The 19,289-nt window shown below is 48.4% G+C and overlaps 2 protein-coding genes across 3 annotated transcripts in view; one reads left to right on the top strand and one right to left on the bottom strand.

The window, feature by feature from the left end:
- LOC111533669 (pyruvate carboxylase, mitochondrial-like) overlaps positions 1–19,289 on the bottom strand; it is a 1,148,173-nt gene that overhangs the window by 705,499 nt on the left and 423,385 nt on the right. The gene's annotated exons all lie outside the window — the stretch shown is intronic.
- Positions 1–19,289, top strand: part of BBS1 (Bardet-Biedl syndrome 1) — a 26,717-nt gene that overhangs the window by 1,525 nt on the left and 5,903 nt on the right. For both annotated transcript variants that reach the window (XM_026447668.1, XM_026447669.1), the window contains exons 4-13: positions 3,025–3,297; positions 4,041–4,087; positions 4,195–4,233; positions 4,366–4,438; positions 10,563–10,694; positions 12,489–12,595; positions 14,928–15,048; positions 15,196–15,354; positions 17,614–17,683; positions 18,146–18,304. In XM_026447668.1, coding sequence (XP_026303453.1) covers positions 3,025–3,297; positions 4,041–4,087; positions 4,195–4,233; positions 4,366–4,438; positions 10,563–10,694; positions 12,489–12,595; positions 14,928–15,048; positions 15,196–15,354; positions 17,614–17,683; positions 18,146–18,304 — 1,180 coding nt within the window. The remainder of the gene's footprint in view (positions 1–3,024; positions 3,298–4,040; positions 4,088–4,194; positions 4,234–4,365; positions 4,439–10,562; positions 10,695–12,488; positions 12,596–14,927; positions 15,049–15,195; positions 15,355–17,613; positions 17,684–18,145; positions 18,305–19,289) is intronic.

Here is a 19,289-nt window from a genome sequence, read left to right as displayed (position 1 = left end):
TATATATATATATATATATATATAATTTTAAATAAAAATATATTTTTAAATAAATATATAATTTTAATTTTAAATAAAAATGTAAATAAAGTTTAAAAGACGTAAATTTTTTAAAGGTAGAGAAATATATTCGGATAAAAGAAAGGAAGTTAGCATGGATTCAGTATCCATTTCTGGACTAGACCTTCCGTGGAGGCACATAAACATAGATTTTATTTATTCCCATTTTGTGAATGGGAAAATAGTTTCAAAGAGGTTAAGTTTACTTAATTTGTAACTGGGTCTGTTTGATTTCAAGTCTTGTGGTTTTTCACCATAGCTCACTCACCATGGGCAATGACACCACAATAGATAAATCATGTAGGTAACTAGAAGATTGTCCTGGAATCCTACCCCACATAGAGAGTGCAATAGGACTCAGTGGTTTTTGCCCCCAAATTCCTATCCATAATGCATTCAGTAATTCAGCAAGTGTATAGTGAGTCCCTACTGTGTGTCAGGCATTGTTGGGACTCTACACTTAGAAATGCATCAGCATGTAGTCAGGAGGATATACAGACACTGTCAACAATTATTCCATGATATTGATTGAACACCTAGTTAGTATTTGGCTCTGGGCTTACAGTAGTGAGGGAAGAGAAACCACAGACACAGTGGCTGATAAGAAATGTTAGCCAGGCGCAGTGGCTCATGCCTGTTATCCCAGGACTTTAGGAGGCCAAGGCAGGTGGATCACGAGGTGGAGTTCGAGACCAGCCTGGCCAACATGGTGAAACCCCATCTGTACTAAAATACAAAAATCAGCCAGGCGTGGTGGCGGGCTCCTGTAATTCCAGCTACTTGAGAGGCTGAGGCGGGAGAATGACTTGAAACTGGAAGGCGGAGGTTTCAGTGAGCTGAAATCACGCCACTGCACTCCAACCTGGGTGACAGAGCGAGACTCCGTCTTAAAAAAACAAAAGAGGCCGGGCGCGGTGGCTTAAGCCTGTAATCCCAGCACTTTGGGAGGCCGAGACGGGCGGATCACGAGGTCAGGAGATCGAGACCATCCTGGCTAACACGGTGAAACCCCGTCTCTACTAAAAAATGCAAAAAAACTAGCCGGGCGAGGTGGCGGGCGCCTGTAGTCCCAGCTACTCGGGAGGCTGAGGCAGGAGAATGGCGTGAACCCGGGAGGCGGAGCTTGCAGTGAGCCGAGATCTGGCCACTGCACTCCAGCCTGGGCGACAGAGCGAGACTCCGTCTCAAAAAAACAAACAAACAAACAAACAAAAAACAAAAGAAAAAAATGTTAAATACCTTCACATAATAGAATGTTTAATGGCTAGTTTATTCACCATTGAGTCCCAGCATCTAGCCCAGTGCCTGGCACAAAGTTGGTACTTGATAAATATTTGTGAGGAAGTGAGTAGATGCTAAAATTGAACATGTGGAAAGTATTACCGGAGCACCAATGAGAACAATAGATTCTATCTGGAGGCACCAGGAAGCAGTAATGTGTAAACTGGGCATTTAAGGATGAATGAAGTCTATCAAGAAGTCAAGGATGAGAGGATGGGGAAGGCATTTCAGGTAGAAGATACAGCAAAAGCAGAGGCACAGCAAAAGCTTAGAAGTTCATAGCATACTTGGAAAGAATAAATGTGAAGTTAGAAAGTTGAGGCCCATATAAAATAACTACCACACAAAAAAGTAGTTAAGACTATGGCTTTGGGTTCAGACAGACCTAGCTCTACCACTTTATAGCTGTCTGACTTTACTTAACATCTCTAAGACACAGCTTCCTCATTTGAGAAATGAGGCTAATAATGGTACCTGCTTCACAAGGTTGTTGAAAGCCGGGTGTAGTGGCGCACATCTGTAGTCCTAGCTGCTTGGGAGGCTAAGGTGGGAAGATCGCTTAAGCCCAGGAGTTCGAGGCTGCAGTGACCCATGATTGCACCACTGCACTCCAGTGTAGGTGACAGAGCAAGACCCAGTCTCTTAAAAATAATAAGATTGTCAGCCAGGTGCAGTGGCTCACGCCTGTAATCCCAGCACTTTGGGAGGCCAAGGCAGGCGGATCACAAGGTCAGGAGATTGAGACCATCCTGGCGAACACAGTGAAACCCCATCTCTACTAAAAATACAAAAAAATTAGCCGGGCCTGGTGGCAGGCGCCTGTAGTCCCAGCTTCTTGGGAGGCTGAGGCAGGAGAATGGCGTGAACCCGGGTGGCGATGGAGCTTGCAGTGAGGGGAGATCGCGCCACTGCACTCCAGCCTGGGAGACAGAGCGAGACTCCATCTCAAAAATAATAATAATAATAAGATTGTCAAGAGGGTTAAATGAAAGGACGCATGCAGTTTCTGATGTGGTCCCTGGCACATACTGCATGCTCAGTATCCAGCCTTTCTTGGGTACCCACTTACTGGCCAGAGCACAGCAATGGGAAGGGTGATAGGAAACAAGTTGGGAACTAGATCAGAGGGGCCTACCAGGCCTCATTCAGGGGAATGGGCTTGTGTGGCAGCTCCAGCAGCTTGGAAGATGGATTGGAGGGTGGAAAACTGAGAGACCAAAAAGCTTGGCTCCCCTCTGTGTGTCCACAGAGCACATCCTGCCCTGCATTTGGAAACCAGGCTTCAGCAGTCCAGATATGGGTGTCCCCATCCCCTCCCGCACTGACCTCTACCACTGTCCCAGTGTCTCTCTAGAAGTGCCTGGCATGGAAGAAATGTTTGCTGAATGAATAAGAAAAACATCAACTGCCACTTATTCCTCAGTAGCACTTACCAGGTTCTGTAACTCATTATCTCACTTGATTTTCACCACATACCATGAAAGTATTCTCATTTTGCAAGCGGGAAACCTGAGATTCAGAAAGGTTAGTCATCTTTCCCAAGGTCAGGCAGCTTGACAGCCTGAAGGCAAAGCATTTATTGGTGCAGGAATGAATGAATGCTCACCAGCAATAAGGTAAGAAGAGGGTCAGTGGGGAGGTCTTCAGACCCTGAGCCTAGAATGAGCCATCCTCTCCCTGCAGCTGGTGGTAGGGGACCTTGGCCCTGGTGGGCGGCAGCCCCGCCTGAAGGTGCTCAAAGGACCACTGGTGATGACCGAAAGCCCACTACCTGCTCTGCCAGCTGCTGCTGCCACTTTCCTCATGGAGCAACATGAGCCCCAGACCCCAGCTCTGGCACTTGCTTCAGGCCCTTGTGTCTATGTGTATAAGAATCTCAGACCCTACTTCAAGTTCAGCCTGCCCCAATTGCCTCCAAATCCTCTGGAACAAGACCTTTGGAACCAGGCCAAAGAGGTAAGTAACATGGGAGTTGGGAACCAGAAGGCAAAGATGGCAGCCACTGGGAGAGGAAGGCTGGGCTCCTGGGAAGAAGGTGGGCTGGTGGCAGGAGGTCAGTTATAGTCCATCTCTGACAGCAGCAGTGGTGGCACTTCATTTTTTTTTTGAGACGGAGTTTCACTCTTGTTGCCCGGAGTAGAGTTCAATGGCGTGATCTTGGTTCACTGCAGCCTCCGGCTCCTGGGTTCAAGCAATTCTTCTGCCTCATCCTCCCGAGTAGCTGGGATTACAGGCACCAGCAACCACACCTGACTAATTTTTGTATGTTTTAGTAGAGACAAGATTTTGCCATGTTGGCCAGGCTAGTCTTAAACTCCTGGCTTCATGTGATCTGTCTGCCTCGGCCCCACCAAGTGCTGGGATTACAGGCATGAACCACTATGCCCAGCCTAGTGGTGGCACTTTTGGACAAGGTGCTGCGCTTGGCTACTCAGCAGTGGCTCCCAGAGAGGCACTGAGCCAGTCCCCTTAGAGAGTGGAACCCAGAAAATTCCTCTGCACTAGCCACAAGATGAACGTGGCCCTGAGACTGGATTCAGATAACAGGCGTGAGCTTGGGGCTCAGTGCAGAGGCAGGCTGGCAGGGAGACAGAGACCAAGAGGTACCCCCAGAAGTGTGGAGCTCTCTGAGGGCATGGGCGTTGGGTTTCCTGCCTGGCTTGGGCTCACAGGCTCACCCTTCTTCCACATTGTCACAGGACCGGATCGACCCCTTAACCCTGAAGGAGATGCTGGAGAGCATACGGTGAGAAGCTGCCTTCCCCTTCATCCCCCTCCTCACTCCTTCATCCCATCTGAGCCCCATGGCCCCATTCCTCCACTCGGCTGCCATGCTGGCCCCTTTCCTTGCAGGGAGACGGCAGAGGAGCCGTTGTCCGTCCAGTCACTCAGGTAAGGGCCCTGTGGAGGGCCAGGGTTTGGGAGGCTCCAGGTGGAGGAAGCAGCCACCAGATTGTGCCAGAATGATAGAGGAGGGCAGCGAGGCCAGGGCCTGCTGTGTGTCTCTGTGTTCTCTGTGTCTAGGTTTCTGCAGCTGGAGCTGAGTGAAATGGAGGCATTTGTAAACCAACACAAGTCCAACTCCATCAAGCGGCAGGTAATATCCCCTTCTCTTTTTATTTCCCTCTAAAAAAATTTAAATTTTTTAAAAGACCGCTTAACATCAGTGGTAAATTCTATAAGCAAACCCAACCAGTATCTCTTTGCTGTATTCCTTCCAGCCATGCCATGTGTGTGTAGTCATAAAGCCGCAGTGCCTTCCACATTCCAGTTAGTAGTGACAGGTTGTTTTGTATTTTTGTTGTTGTTGTTGTTGTTTTTGAGACAGTCTTGTTCTCATCCAGGCTGGAGTGCAGTGGCATAATCTCAGCTCACTACAACCTCTGTCTCCCAGGTTCAAGCGATTCTCCATTCTCCTGCCTCAGCCTCCCGAGTAGCTGGGATTACAGGCATGTGCCACCACGCCCGGCTAATTTTTGTATTTTTAGTAGAGACAGGGTTTCGCCATGTTGGCCAGGCTGGTCTCCAACTCCTGACCTCAGGTGATCCGCCCGCCTTGGCCTCCAAAAGTGCTGGAATTACAGGCGTGAACTACCACACCTGGCCGACAACTTTTAATATATAGATATATAGTCAGCAGGACACAGATTCTGAGAAAAAGATAGATAGATACAAACATACATACATAGATACATAGAAATAAAAAAAGATCATGTTACATAAATTGCACATAACTTTTGTTTTCTTGAGAGTAAAGGTAATAGATTTTTATTACAGAAATTTTGGAAAAACAAAGAGGGGTATATAGGCCAGGTGCATTGACTCATGCCTGTAATCCCAGCACTTTGGGAGGCCAAGGGGGGATAATTGGAGGCCAGGAGTTTGTGACCAGCCTGGGCAAGAAAAAAGCGAGACTTCGTTTTTAAGTTAGCTGGGTGTGGTGGCATGTGCCTGTAGTCCCAGCTGCTTAGTAGGCTAAGGCAGGAGGGTTGCTTGAGCCCAGGAGTTGAAGGCTGCAGTGAGCTATGATTGTGTCAGTGCACTTTAGCCTGGGCAACAGCGTGACAAGAACTTTTTTTTGTTTTGAGACAGTCTCGTTCTGTCACCCAGTCTTGCCCCCACCACCCAGAAAAAGAGGGAAGTATAAAGGAGAAATATAAATATGACTGTAATTTCACTACTGAGAGATCCAAAAGATACCTATTCTTACCATTTTGATATATTTTCTTCGTAAGTATGCTTTTATATCCTGCTTCTCTTGAGTATGTAACATATTTTGAGCATTCATCTTTAGGAACTTCATTGTTAATGGCCTCTTGATTATGTCACTGACTATTCAGTATTTCCTTCATACTTTGTTTATCTAACCATTCACATCCAGGTCATTAGACAAATGTTTCCCTTTTATTCACTTCCTACTTTTTGTAGTTATAATTTTAATGCCTTTATTGATGAACCTATGCATTGATGAGACCTAGTGGTTCTTTTTTTTTTTTTTTTTTTGAGATGAAGTCTTGCTCTGTAACCAGGCTAGAATGCAGTAGTGTGATCTCAGCTCACTGCAACCTCTGCCTCCCAGGTTCAAGTGATTCTCATGCCTCAGCCTCCCGAATAGCTGGGATGCCTCCACTGTGCCCGGCTAAATTTTGTATTTTTTAGTTAGAGATGGGGTTTTACCATCTTGGCCAGGCTGATCTCGACCTCCTGACCTCGTGATCACCTGCCTCAGCCTCCCAAAGTGCAGAGATTACAGGCATGAGCCACTACGCCCGGCCAATCTAGTGGGTCTTGACCTAGGGGCACCAACCCTCAGTCCAGGAACAGTCTCCCAGAGCTGTCTTGCAGTTTAGAAAGCCCCATGGGAACCATCCACCCCATAGAGGCCACGCTCACTGAACACACTGACAAACACATGCCTCAGACTTTGGCTTGTGTTAGACCAATTCTGTGAGAAACACTGCTCTCTCCTGCTGATCAGCAGCTTTGACATCCACAGCTGTCAATATCTTTTGAGTCCTTTTAAAATGGGAAAGTGAATTAATTATTGCTTAAAAGATGCAGTTTGGAGGGGGCAGTCTTCTCAAGTATCTGTCATGGTTACCACTCACATCTTTTTTTTTTTTTTTTGAGAGAGAGTTTTGCTCTTGTTGCCCAAGTTGGAGTGCAATGGCACGATCTCAGCTCACTGCAACCTCCGCCTCCCGGGTTCAAGCGATTCTCCTGCCTCAGCCTCCTGAGTAGCTGGGATTACAGGTGTGCGCCACCACGTCCAGCTAATTCTTTTTATTTTTAGTAGAAATGGGGTTTCACCATGTTAGCCAGGCTCGTCTCAACTCCTGACCTCAGGTGATCTGCCCACCTTGGCCTCCCAAAGTGCTGGGATTACAGGCGTGAGAGCCACCGCACCCGGCCAACCACTCACATCTTTGAGTTATCATTAACATTTGGAATGGGAATAGTTACCACTAATATCTGTCCACATGTTTGTAAGCTTTCTCCTTCCATTAGGCACTGAAAATCATTCCTCTTTTTTCATCTGTTTTGGGGTAGGGTAGGGAGCTGGGTCTTCTTCTGTCACTGAGGCTGCAGTGCAGTGGTGTGATCGTGGCTCACTGCAGCCTCAAAATACTGGGTTCAAGTGATCCTCCCCCTTCAACCTCCTGAGTAGCTGGGACTACAAGTGCATGCCACCACACCCAGCTAATTTTTTTTATTTTCATTTTTTGTAGAGATGGGATCTCACTATGTTGCCCAAGCTAGTCTTGAACTTCTGAGCTCAAGTAGTCCTCCCACTTCAGCCTCCAAAAGTGCTGATATTACAGGCATGAGATGCTGTGCCCAGCTGTCTTTTTCAATCTTGATGATAATCACACAATGAGCACCTTTATCTAAAGAAAAACATTTTGCAGCCGGGCGTGGTGACTCTCGCCTGTAATCTCAGCACTTTGGGAGGCCGAGGCGGGCGGATCACGAGGTCAGGAGATCGAGACCAGCCTGGCTAACACGATGAAACCCCCGTCTCTATTAAAAATACAAAAAATTAGCCGGGCGTGGTGGCAGGTGCCTGTAGTCCCAGCTACTCGGGAGGCTAAGGCAGGAGAATGGCGTGACCCCGGGAGGTGGAGGCTGCAATGAGCCAAGATCGTGCCACTGCACTCCAGCCTGGGCGACACAGCAAGACTCTATCTCAAAAAAAAAACATTTTGCTTCTGCTAATTTCTGTAGAAGAAATTCCTTACAAAGGGAATCTTTTCTTTTTTGTTTTCCCTCCAATTATAATTACAAAAGAAACATGTGCCTACTGTAGAAATGATAGAAAGGCATCATGAGGAAATTAAACATCACTTGTGATATCACTGTCCAATAATAACTAGTGTTTGTTTAAGGGTTTAGCCTTCCACGTGCTTTTGTATTCATATATTTTTTATTTTGACATTTTTATTCTTTTTTTTTTTTTTTTTTTTTGAGACAGAGTGTTGCTCTGTTGCCAGGCTAGAGTGCAGTGGTGTGATCTCAGCTCACTGCAACTTCCACCTCCTGGGTTCAAGCAATTCTCCTGCCTCAGCCTCCCAAGTAGCTGAGACTACAGGCTCACGCCACCACACCCAGCTAATTTTTGTATTTTTAGTAGAGATGGGGTTTTACCATGTTGGCCAGGATGGTCTCGATCTCTTGACCTTGTGATCTGCCTGCCTTGGCCTCCCAAAATGCTGGGGTTACAGGCGTGAGCCACTGCACCCAGCTTATTCTTTTCTTTTTTAAGAGACGGGATCTCACCATGTTGCCCAGGCTGGTCTCAAACTCCTGATCTCAAGTGATCCTCCCAGCTGGGCCTCCTAAAGTGCTGGGATTACAGGCACGAGCCACCTTATTTGGCCTATATTCACATATTTTTAAAACTAGGATTATACTAATGTAACTTTTTTTCTTTTCATTTTTTTGAGATGGAGTTTCGCCCCTGTTGCCCAGGCTGTAGTGCAATGGCGCGATATCAGCTCATCGCAACCTCTGCTTCCTGGGTTCAAGCGATTCTCCTGCTCAGCCTCCCGAGTAGCTGCAAATACAGGCATGCGCCACCACGCCTGGCTAATTTTGTATTTTTAGTAGAGACAGGGTTTCTCCCTGTTGTTCAGGCTGGTCTCAAACTCCCAACCTTATGTGATCCGCCTACCTCGGCCTCCCAAAATGCTGGGATTATAGGCGTGAGCCACTGTGCCCAGACTTTTATCTTTTTTTCTTTTCTTTTTTTTTTTTTTTGAGGTAGAGTCTCCTGTCGCCGAGGCTCAAGTACAATGGCACGATCTCAGCTCACTGGAACCTCCACTTCCTGGGTCCAAGCAATTCTGCCTCAGCCTCCCGAGTAGCTGGGATTATAGGCACCCGCCATCATGCTGGGCCAATTTTTGTATTTTTGTAGAGATGGGGTTTCTTTTCTTTTTTTTTTTTTTGAGATTGAGTCTTGCTCTGTCGCCCAGACTGGAGTGCAGTGGCACCACCTCGGCTCACTGCAGCCTCTGCCTCCCAGGTTCTAGCTATCCTCCTACCTCAGCCTCCTGGGTCGCTGGGATTACAGGCACATGCCACCATGCCTGGCTAACTTTCATACTTTTAGTAGAGACGTGGTTTTACTATGTTTGCCAGGCTGGTCTCGAGCTCCTGACCTCAGGTGGTCTGCCCCCAAAGTGCTGGGATTATAAGGGTGAGCCACCACGCCCAGCTGAGATGGGGTTTCACCATGTTGGCCAGGCTGGTCTTGAACTTCTGACCTCAGGTGATCTGCCCGCTTAAGCCTCCCAAAGTGCTGGGCTTACAGGTGTGAGCCACCATGCCCAGCCCTTTTCTTTTCTTTCTTTTTTTTTTTAAGACGGGGTCTTACTCTGTCAGTCAGGCTGGAATGCAGTGGCAGGATTATAGCTCACTGGAGCATCGAACTCCTGGGCTCAAGGGATCCTCCTGCCTCAGCCTCCTGAGTACCTGGGACTACAGGTGCATGCCATCACACCTGGCTAATTTCTTATTTTTATTTTTTGTAGAGTTGGGGGTCTCATTTTGCTGCCCAAGCTGACCTTAGACTCCTGGGCTCATGCAATCCATCCGCCTTGGTCCCCAAAAGTACTGGGATTACAGGCATGATCCGCTGAGCCTGGCCCAAATATTCTTTTAAAATATGACTTTTAAAAAAATGACTTCAGCCGGGCATGGTGGCTCATGCATGTAATCCCAGCACTTTGAGGGGCTGAGGCAGGTGGATCACAAGGTCAGGAGTTCAAGACCAACCTGGGCAACATGGTGAAACCCTGTTTCTACTAAAAATACAAAAATTAGCTGGGCATGGTGGCGTGTGCCTATAATCCCAGCTAGTTGGGAGGCTGAGGCAGGAGAATCGCTTGAACCTGTGAGGCAGAGGTTGCAGTGAGCCGAGATTGTACCACTGCACTCCCGCTTGGGCGACAGAGTGAGACCCTGTCTCAAAAAAAAAAAAAAAGGCCGGGCGTGGTGGCTCACGCCTGTAATCCCAGCACTTTGGGAAGCCGAGACAGGCGGATCACGAGGTCAGGAGTTCGAGACCATCCTGACTAACACGGTGAAACCCCGTCTCTACTAAAAAATACAAAAAAAGCTAGCTGGGCGAGGTGGCTGGCGCCTGTAGTCCCAGCTACTCAGGAGGCTGAGGCAGGAGAATGGCGTAAACCCGGGAGGCGGAGCTTGCAGTGAGCTGAGATCCGGCCACTGCACTCCAGCCTGGGCGACAGAGCCAGACTCCCTCTCAAAAAAAATAAATAAATAAAATAAAATACAAAAAAATTAGCTGGGCGTGGTGGCAGGCGCCTGTAGTCTCAGCTACTCCGGAGGCTGAGGCAGAATGGTGTGAACCCGGGAGGCGGAGCTTGCAGTGAGCCGAGATTGCGCCACTGCACTCTAGCCTGGGCGACAGAGTGAGACTCTGTGTCAAAAAAACAAAAAAACAAAAACAAAAACAAAAAAACAAAAAAAAAGACTGCATAGTTTTTGATCATATGGATAGCTCATAATTGACTTAAGACAATCCTCTTTTGTTAGAATTGTTGCAGCAAACACCTTTGTACTTAAATTTCTGTCACATCTCTGATACATCCTCTTCATCCTCCTTTGCTCTCTTTCTTCCCTCCTGTGGCATTCTGGGAGTATCTTGGGGGTGGTGTGTGGAGGTTCCCTGGGTGACCCCTGGAGTCCTTCTGTAGACAGTCATCACCACCATGACCACCTTGAAGAAGAACCTGGCTGACGAGGATGCTGTGTCTTGCCTGGTGCTGGGCACCGAGAACAAGGAGCTCCTGGTGCTTGATCCCGAGGCTTTCACCATTTTAGCCAAGGTCAGTGTCAGGTCTGACCCTGGGCACACTGGAGGCTCAGGCTACATTCTCTCCCCATGCTTCACAGTTAGTTCTGCGTGATATATGTGTTCCTTGTAGAAAAATTAGAAACTAGATAAGCATAAAGAAAGATATATATCAAAAAATCCTGCTGCCCATGGATATGTACTATTAAAGTTGAGGCATAGGGCTTTCTAGACATTTTCATATTTAGACATAGATATATAACTTGATGTAAATACTTATCTTTATAAAAACAGGATTAGCTGGGTGTGGTGATCCATGCCTCTAACCCTAGTGCTTTGGGAGGCCAAGGCAGGAGGATGGCTTAAGCCCAAAAGTTTGAGGCTACAGTGAGCTATGATTGTGGCACTGCACTCCAGCCTGGGTGACAGAGTAAGACCCTGTCTCTAAAAACAATAAGTAAATAAATAAAAGCAGGAGGCTCATGTAGCATGTTCTTTTCATGTAGCAGTATATCATCGGTGTCTTTCTGTATCTACAAAACCACATCAGCCTTTTGTTTTTTTTGTTCTGTTTTTTTGTTTTGAGTCACTTATGTCACCCAGGCTGGAGTACAGTGGCTCTATCTCAGCTCACTGCAGCTTCCACCTCCCGAGTTCAAGCAATTTTCATGCCTCAGCCACCTGAGTAGCTGGGACTGCAGGCATGCACCCCCACGCCAGGCTCATTTTTGTATTTTTAGTAGAGATGGGGTTTCACCATGTTGTCCAGGCTGGTCTCAAATTCCTGACCTCAGGTGATCTCTGCATCTCAGCCTCCCAAAGTGCTGGGATTACAGGCGTGAGCCACCATGCCCAACCCCACATCAGCCTTTTTAAAGACCACACAATATCCATCATATAGACATACCATAATTTATTTATGCTGTCACCTATTGTACATTTAAATTGTTTTTCATTTTTTGCTATTAATACCAATGCTGTAGACTTTTTTACCCAAATATCCTTGCATGCTTCTTTGTTTGTTTTTGAGACAGTCTTGCTCTCTTGCCCAGGCTGAAGTGCAGTGATACAATCTCAGCTTACTGCCACCTATGCCACCTGGGCTCAAGCAGTCCTCTCACCTCAGTCTCTCATCTGTGGGACCACCACGCCCAGCTAAGTTTTGTACTTTTGGTAGAGACAAAGTTTTGCCATGTTGGACAGGCTGGTCTCGAACTCCTGAGCTCAAGCGATCCAAAGTGTTGGGATTACAGGCGTGGGCCACCATACCCAGCTGCATGGTTGTTTAAGTACAGCATTAGGATGCAGTCCTAGAAGTGGCATTGTTTAGTCAAAAGGCACAGACAAGGCCGGGCGCAGTGGCTCCCAGCACTTTGGGAGGCCGAGGCAGGAGGATCATGAGGTCAGGAGATCGAGACCATCCTGGCTAACACGGTGAAACCCCGTCTCTACTAAAAACTACAAAAAATTAGCCAGGCATGGTGGCGGGCACCTGTAGTCCCAGCTACTCGGGAAGCTGAGGCAGGAGAATGGTGTGAACCCAGGAGGCGGAGCTTGCAGTGAGCCGAGATTGTGCCACTGCACTCCAGCCTGGGTGACAAAGCAAGACTCTGTCTCAAAATAAATAAATAAATAAAAGACACAGACTAAAAGGCTTTTGCTAAATGTTGCCCCAAGTTTCCCTCCTGAAAAACTGTATGAGTTTAAACTGGGTGTGAGTGAGGAGATTGGGACTTTAGACCAGGCACTCACTCAGAGGAGTTACTAACAGGGCAGGGAGGGATGGGGGCTCCAGAGAAATTGGAGTGTTTGCACCTCTTCTTTGCAGATGAGCCTTCCCAGCGTCCCTGTCTTCCTAGAGGTTTCCGGCCAGTTTGATGTTGAGTTCCGGCTTGCCGCAGCCTGCCGCAATGGAAACATCTATATTCTGAGAAGGTAGCCACAACCATGGTCTCCGGGGCCGGTAGGAACATCTCAGAAAGCTGGTGGCTTCAGAGGCTTGCAAGATGAGAGTGGGCTTTAAGGCTGGAATTTGGAAATGCAAAGAGCTGAGAATTGCATAAAGGAGGCTGAGCCCACAAGCACAGGGAGGATACGTGGAGGCTTGTGAGATAGGGGCTGGCACAGTGAGACTAGGCTGGGTGGCTATAGTACGGGAGTGATCAGAGATGAGAGGATAGGCTGGGCACGGTGGCTCACACCCGTAATCCCAGCACTTTGGGAGGCCGAGGCAAGTGGATCACCTGAGGTCAGGAGTTCAAGACCAGCCTGGCCAACATGATGAAACCCCGTCTCTACTAAAAATACAAAATTAGCTGGGCATGGTGGCGCACGCTTCTAGCCCCAGCTATTTGGGAGGCCAAGTTAGGAGAATTGGTTGAACCCGGGAGGTGGAGGTTACAGTGAGCCAAGATCGCACCACTGCACTCCAGCCTGGTTAATAGAGCGAGACTCTGTCTCAAAAAAACAAAAAAGGACTAGGCGTGTTGGCTCATGCCTGTAATCCCAGCTCTTTGGGAGGCCGAGGCGGGCAGATCACGAGGTCGGGAGCTCGAGACCATCCTGGCTAACACAGTGAAACCCTGTCTCTACTAAAAATACAAAAAATTAGCCAGGCGTGGTGGCAGGCGCCTGTTGTTCCAGCTACTCAGGAGGCTGAGTCAGGAGAATGGCGTGAACCTGGGAGGTGGAGCTTGCGGTGAGCTGAGATCACACCACTGCACTCCAGCCTGGGTGACAAAGCGAGACTCCGTGTCCAAAAAAAAAGAAAAAAGAAAAGAAAACAGATGGGAAGAAATAAAAAAAAAATTTCCCGTATTTGTTACTTTCCAGGGTACATGACATGACACTTGTTTATGCATTAGTTTAATATTCCATATAACATGCTTTTTTTTTTTTTTCTTTTTTTGGAGACAGAGTCTCACTTTGTCACCCAGGCTGGAGTGCAGTGGCACGATCTCAGCTCACTGCAACCTCCACCTCCCAGGTTCAAGTGATTCTCCTGTCTCAGCCTCCTGAGTAGCTGGGACTACGGGTGTGCGCCACCACACCTGGCTAATTTTTGAATTTTTAGTAGGGATGGGGTTTCACCACATTGGCCAGGCTGGTCTTGAATGCCTGACCTCGTGATCCACCCACCTTGGCCTCCCAAAGTGCTGGGATTACAGGCATGAGCCACGACGCCCAGTCTAAAATGCATTTTTTTTTTTGAGGCGGAGTCTCGCTCTGTCGCCCGGACTGGAGTGCAGTGGCCGCATCTCAGCTCACTGCAAGCTCCGCCTCCCAGGTTTATGCCATTCTCCTGCCTCAGCCTCCCGAGTAGCTGGGACTACAGTCGCCCGCCACCTCGCCCGGCTAGTTTTTGTATTTTTAGTAGAGACGGGGTTTCACCGTGTTAGCCAGGATGGTCTCGATCTCCTGACCTCGTGATCTGCCTGTCTCGGCCTCCCAAAGTGCTGAGATTATAGGCTTGAGTCACCGCGCCCGGCCTAAAATGCATTTTTTAAATTCAATAAATATTTATTGAGCACTAACTATGCATTATGCAGCGTGTGGTATTAGGGATATATTGATGAACAAGATAAATATGGTCCCTGTCCTCACGGGGAAGACAGATATATTAAAGTGAAGAAACCAAGATATTCCTACAAATTGGATGAATGCTATGGAGAAAAAATACAAGCTCAATGGGGAAAGATAATGGATAAAGGTGATCAGGAACACCTCTCTGTGGAGGTGGCTTGAAGGTTAAGATGGAACCAGTTGTTGAGAAAGTGGGGAAGAGTGTTGTAGGCCAGCTCAAAGCGGGAAAGACATTGGCATGTGCTTCTTGAATAGGGAGGAACTAACTGTACTTTCTGGAAAGGGAAACTAAAATTGAGAGGCCAGTAAACTAAAAACTACATTGACACAGGGCAAAGCTCTTCATCCTTTTCTCATAATAAAGTGCCTAAGTCCACTTGTCCTGGCTAGTCCAGCCAAAGGTAAACTCACTGAAAACTCTGTTAAACGCCAGATGATCATACAAGCCACTATAGTGAAGGTGGGAGAAGACAAGCCACCATAGTGAAGGTGGGAGAAGACACACTTGATCTTTTCCAAGGCCACACATTTACTAAGATGGCAGAGGTGGAAATAATCCCAGGGTCATATGCTTTGGGGCCAGTGTTCCTCCCAGGTGAGTCCATGGGGTTTAGAAAGAGGAGGGTCAGCCATGGAAGTGGAGACGATTTCTCTGGGGCCGGACAGTGTGTCGTTTATTCCACAGAGACTCCAAGCACCCCAAGTACTGCATCGAGCTGAGCGCCCAGCCTGTGGGACTTATCCGGGTACACAAGGTCCTAGTGGTGGGCAGTACCCAAGACAGCCTGCATGGCTTCACCCACAAGGTGCGGCCCCCACCAAACAGCAGCCCCTCCATGCTTATGTCCCCAACGCCCCCTTGGCAAGGAAGCCCTCTGGCTTCCCCATCCCAGAAACTCTTCTTTCCACTGTAAGCCCTGAGCCCTCCACAGACACTGGCTATTCCCTGCCAGGGGAAGAAGCTGTGGACAGTGCAGATGCCTGCAGCCATCCTGACCATGAACCTCCTGGAGCAGCATTCCCGGGGCCTGCAGGCCGTCATGGCTGGGCTGGCCAATGGAGAGGTCCGCATTTATCGCGACAAGGCCCTGCTCAACGTCATTCACACCCCGGTGAGCCCCATCTGTGGCATCTGCTGCTCACTCCTCCTTGCCCTGGTCTCACCTCCGAGGCTTCTTAGCTGCCTCTCCCGATCACACATTGATGCATTTCAAAAACATTTGTTGAGGCCAGGCGCAGTGGCTCACACCTGTAATCCCAGCACTTTGGGAGGCCAAGGTGGGCAGATCACCTGAGGTCAGGAGTTCAAAACCAGCCTGGCCAACATGGCATAACCCCCTTGCTACTGAAAATACAAAAATTAACTGGGCATGGTGGCACGTACCTGTAATCCCAGCTACTCAGGAGGCTGAGGCAGGAGAATCGCTTGAACCTGGAAGGCAGAGGTTGCAGTGAGCCGAGATGACATCATGGCACTCCAGCCTGGACAACAGAGTGAGACTCCATCTTAAAAAGAAAAAAAAAAATGTGTTGAGCACCTCATATGTACAAGTCACCATACTGGTAGGGGTGGGAGGGTGTAATATGATGACTAAGTCCTTGTTTTCAGAAGGCTTACAGTCTAAGGTAACAGCCAGCCAGAGACACAGCAAATTTAAAAGCAGGGCCGAGTGAAGCAGAGCAAAGTGCTAAAAAGCTCAGAGGGGGCTGAGTGACAAGGGTGGGGGGGTGAGATAAATGGGGATGGACTCCATGGGACACTTCACAGAACAAGTGACAGTTCAGCTGGGCCTCAAAACAGTTTGTCAGGTGGACAAATGGAAGAAGAACATTCTGCACAGAGAATAGCATGAATAAAGCCTGAGAAGTATGAAGGCTCTTGATTAAGGAATCCAGGTCATTTGATGAGTTTGGACCAGAGGTTTTCAGACTCTAAGTTGTGAATCATTAAATCAGTTTAGTGGATCACAACCAGCAACATTTTAAAAAATAGAATAGTAAATTCAAAGTATGTCACAAGTGAGGGCCGGGCACACTGTCCCACGCCTGTAATCCCAGCACTTTGGAAGGCCGAGGCAGGTGATCACAGTTCTAGAACAGCCTGGCCAACATGGTGAAACCCCGTCTCTACTAAAAATAAACAAATTAGCCAGGTGTGATGGCACACACCTGTAATCCTAGCTACTTGGGAGGCTGAGGCAGAAGAATCACTTGAACAATGGAAGGCGAAGGTTGGAGTGAACTGAGATCGCACCACTGCACTCCAGCCTGGGCCACAGAGCAAGACTCTGTCTCAAAACAAAAAAACAAAACAACAACAAAAATAAATAAATAATTACAAATGCAAATACAAAAATTAGCCAAGCATGGCAGTGCACGCCTATAATCGCAGCTACTGGGAAGGCTGAGGCAGAATCACTTGAACCCAGGAGGCGGAGGTTGCAGTAAGCTGGAGATTGTGCCACTGCACTCCAGCCTGGGCGATGAAGTGAGACTCTGTCTCAAAAAAAAAGTATGTCACAAGTGAAACTGTGTGTGCATGTGTGCACCAGTGTGTGTAAATTGTCCCGTGTCACAATATAAAATTTGCAAACAACTGGTTTGGGCCATAGGTGCTGGGAGGGCTGGTGGTATGCTGGTTGAAAGAAGGGTAGGCCGGGCGCGGTGGCTCAAGCCTGTAATCCCAGCACTTTGGGAGGCCGAGGCGGGCGGATCACAAGGTCAGGACCATCCTGGCTAACACAGTGAAACCCCGTCTCTACTAAAAAATACAAAAAACTAGCTGGGCGAGGTGGCAGGTGCCTGTAGTCCCAGCTACTCGGGAGGCTGAGGCAGGAGAATGGTGTGAACCCGGGAGGCGGAGCTTGCAGTGAGCTGAGATCTGGCCACTGCACTCCAGCTTGGGCGACAGAGTGAGACTCCGTCTCAAAAAAAAAAAAAGAAGGGTAAAGAGGAGAGAACTGACAGAAAAGGCTGGTTGGAGTCAAATGTTGAAGGCCTTCAGTGTCCTAACAAAGAGGACAAAAGCCGTTGGAGGTTTTCTAGCAGAGATCAGACATATTTGTGTTTTTGAAAGGTAGCAAAGGCAGCATTGTGAAGGACAGACTGGGGAGAAAGACCCGAAAGACGAGTCTGGGAGACCTATTTGGAGGTTGACTGCAAAAGTGAGGGCCGGTGATATTTGGTCTAGAACTGAGGTAGTGAGATTGGAGTGGAGATGAGAAATATAGGAAATATTTCAGAGGCAGTGATGCCCCAGGCCTATCTCGGTCACTTCTCACCTATTACATCTGGGGCCTCCCCTAGCCATCCCCTGTCTTGCTTGCCTTTCCAAGATATTTCCCCAGCTAAACTCTGACGTCTCCACATAGGATGCAGTGACCAGTCTTTGCTTTGGCCGCTACGGGCGGGAGGACAACACCCTCATCATGACCACTCGAGGTGGGTGGAGTCAGACCTGGCAAGGGCTTTGGAGGTGGGAGTGAAGGGACAGGGCTGCTTCTGGGGAAAGAGGAGAAGGTGGGTATGAAGCATGGGTGGACCTGGGTGTGGAAAGCAAGGCCTACAGATGTGTCCTTCTGGAGCTAGGCCTCCACCGGGACAGCCCAGGGGCTGGGTCCTGGGCTGGATTCAATCTCTCTGGTTCACCCAGCATGCCCAGGCATTGTGCCTGCCACAATGCCAGGAACATCACAGTACTCCACAAATAACTGCTAAGCGGATTAATGAATTAATGATGGGAGACTATGAAGATGCAGTTCATTACTTCCAGAAATAGTCTCATCTGGAAGACAGATGTGTACAGAAGCAACTCTATAGGAGGCAGATTGTTTGGGGAAGAAAGAATGGGAATGTGGGTAGAAGTAGGGAGGACAAATCCATTTCCACTGTTCATTTCCGTAGGTGGTGGCCTGATCATCAAGATCCTGAAGCGTACAGCAGTGTTTGCAGAGGGAGGAGGTGAGGTGGGTCCCCCACCAGCCCAGGCCATGAAACTCAACGTGCCCCGAAAGACCCGGCTTTACGTGGATCAGACACTGCGAGAGCGGGAGGCTGGCACTGGTGAGACTCAGACTGGGTCCTTTCCTTTCTTCCTCCCCCATTGCTCCTACACAGCAAAGCTGGGGGAGTGCTGCCTGTGTAGTGGGAGGAGATCTCGGCCAACTAGGCAGGTCACTCGCCTCTGGAAATCCAGGGACAGCCTAGGAGGTACATCTTGCCTGCAAATCACTGTTCCTCAGGCCGGAAGGTGCTGTGGGTGATAGCAAGAACCCTTAGAATTCAGGGAAGGGAACAGTCACTTCCAAATGCAGGAATTCTCATGAGGAAAGTAGAATTTTGGCTGGGTATGGTGGCTCATGCCTGTAATCCCAGCACTTACAGAGAGTCAGAGGTGGGGGGATGGCATGAGTCCAGGAGTTTAAGACCTACTTGGGTAACATAATGATACTTCTTTCCCCCCCACCAAAAAAAAAGAGAGAGAGAGAAAAGTAGAATTTGACCAGTGTCTTCTTGTCCAGTTTTTCCTGCCCACTTGTTTATTTGTTCATTCATTCATCGTTCGTTCATTCATTCACTCATTCAGTACCTATGATTACGCCAGGCCTTGTGCCAGGTGCCTTGAATTACAATAGTCCCCACCTTGGGCCGGGTGTGGTGGCTCACGCCTGTAATCCCACCACTTTGGGAGTCCGAGACGGGCAGATCATGAGGTCAGGAGTTCAAGACCAGCCTGGCCAATATGGTGAACCCCATCTCTACTAAAAATACAAAAATTAGCCAGGCGTGTTGGTGTGCACCTATAGTCCCACCTACTTGGGAGGCTGAGGCAGAAGAATCGCTTGAACCCAGGGGGTGGAGGTTGCAGTGAGCCAAGATCGTGCCACTGCACTCCAGCCTAGGCGACAGAGCGAGACTCTGTCTCAAAAAAAAAAAAAAAAAAAAAAAACAAGAATAGTCCCTACCTTAGGAACTCAGGAAGGGGCCAACTTCGTGATCAGGTGTAGAAGGGGTTTCTGCAAAGAGCTTTTGGAGCACACAGAGGGAG

This window comes from Piliocolobus tephrosceles, chromosome 13, assembly GCF_002776525.5.
Source record: "Piliocolobus tephrosceles isolate RC106 chromosome 13, ASM277652v3, whole genome shotgun sequence".
Taxonomy (NCBI): Eukaryota; Metazoa; Chordata; class Mammalia; order Primates; family Cercopithecidae; genus Piliocolobus; species Piliocolobus tephrosceles.
Note: the sequence above shows the minus strand (reverse complement) of the source record. Positions and strands in the feature narration are given on the sequence as shown.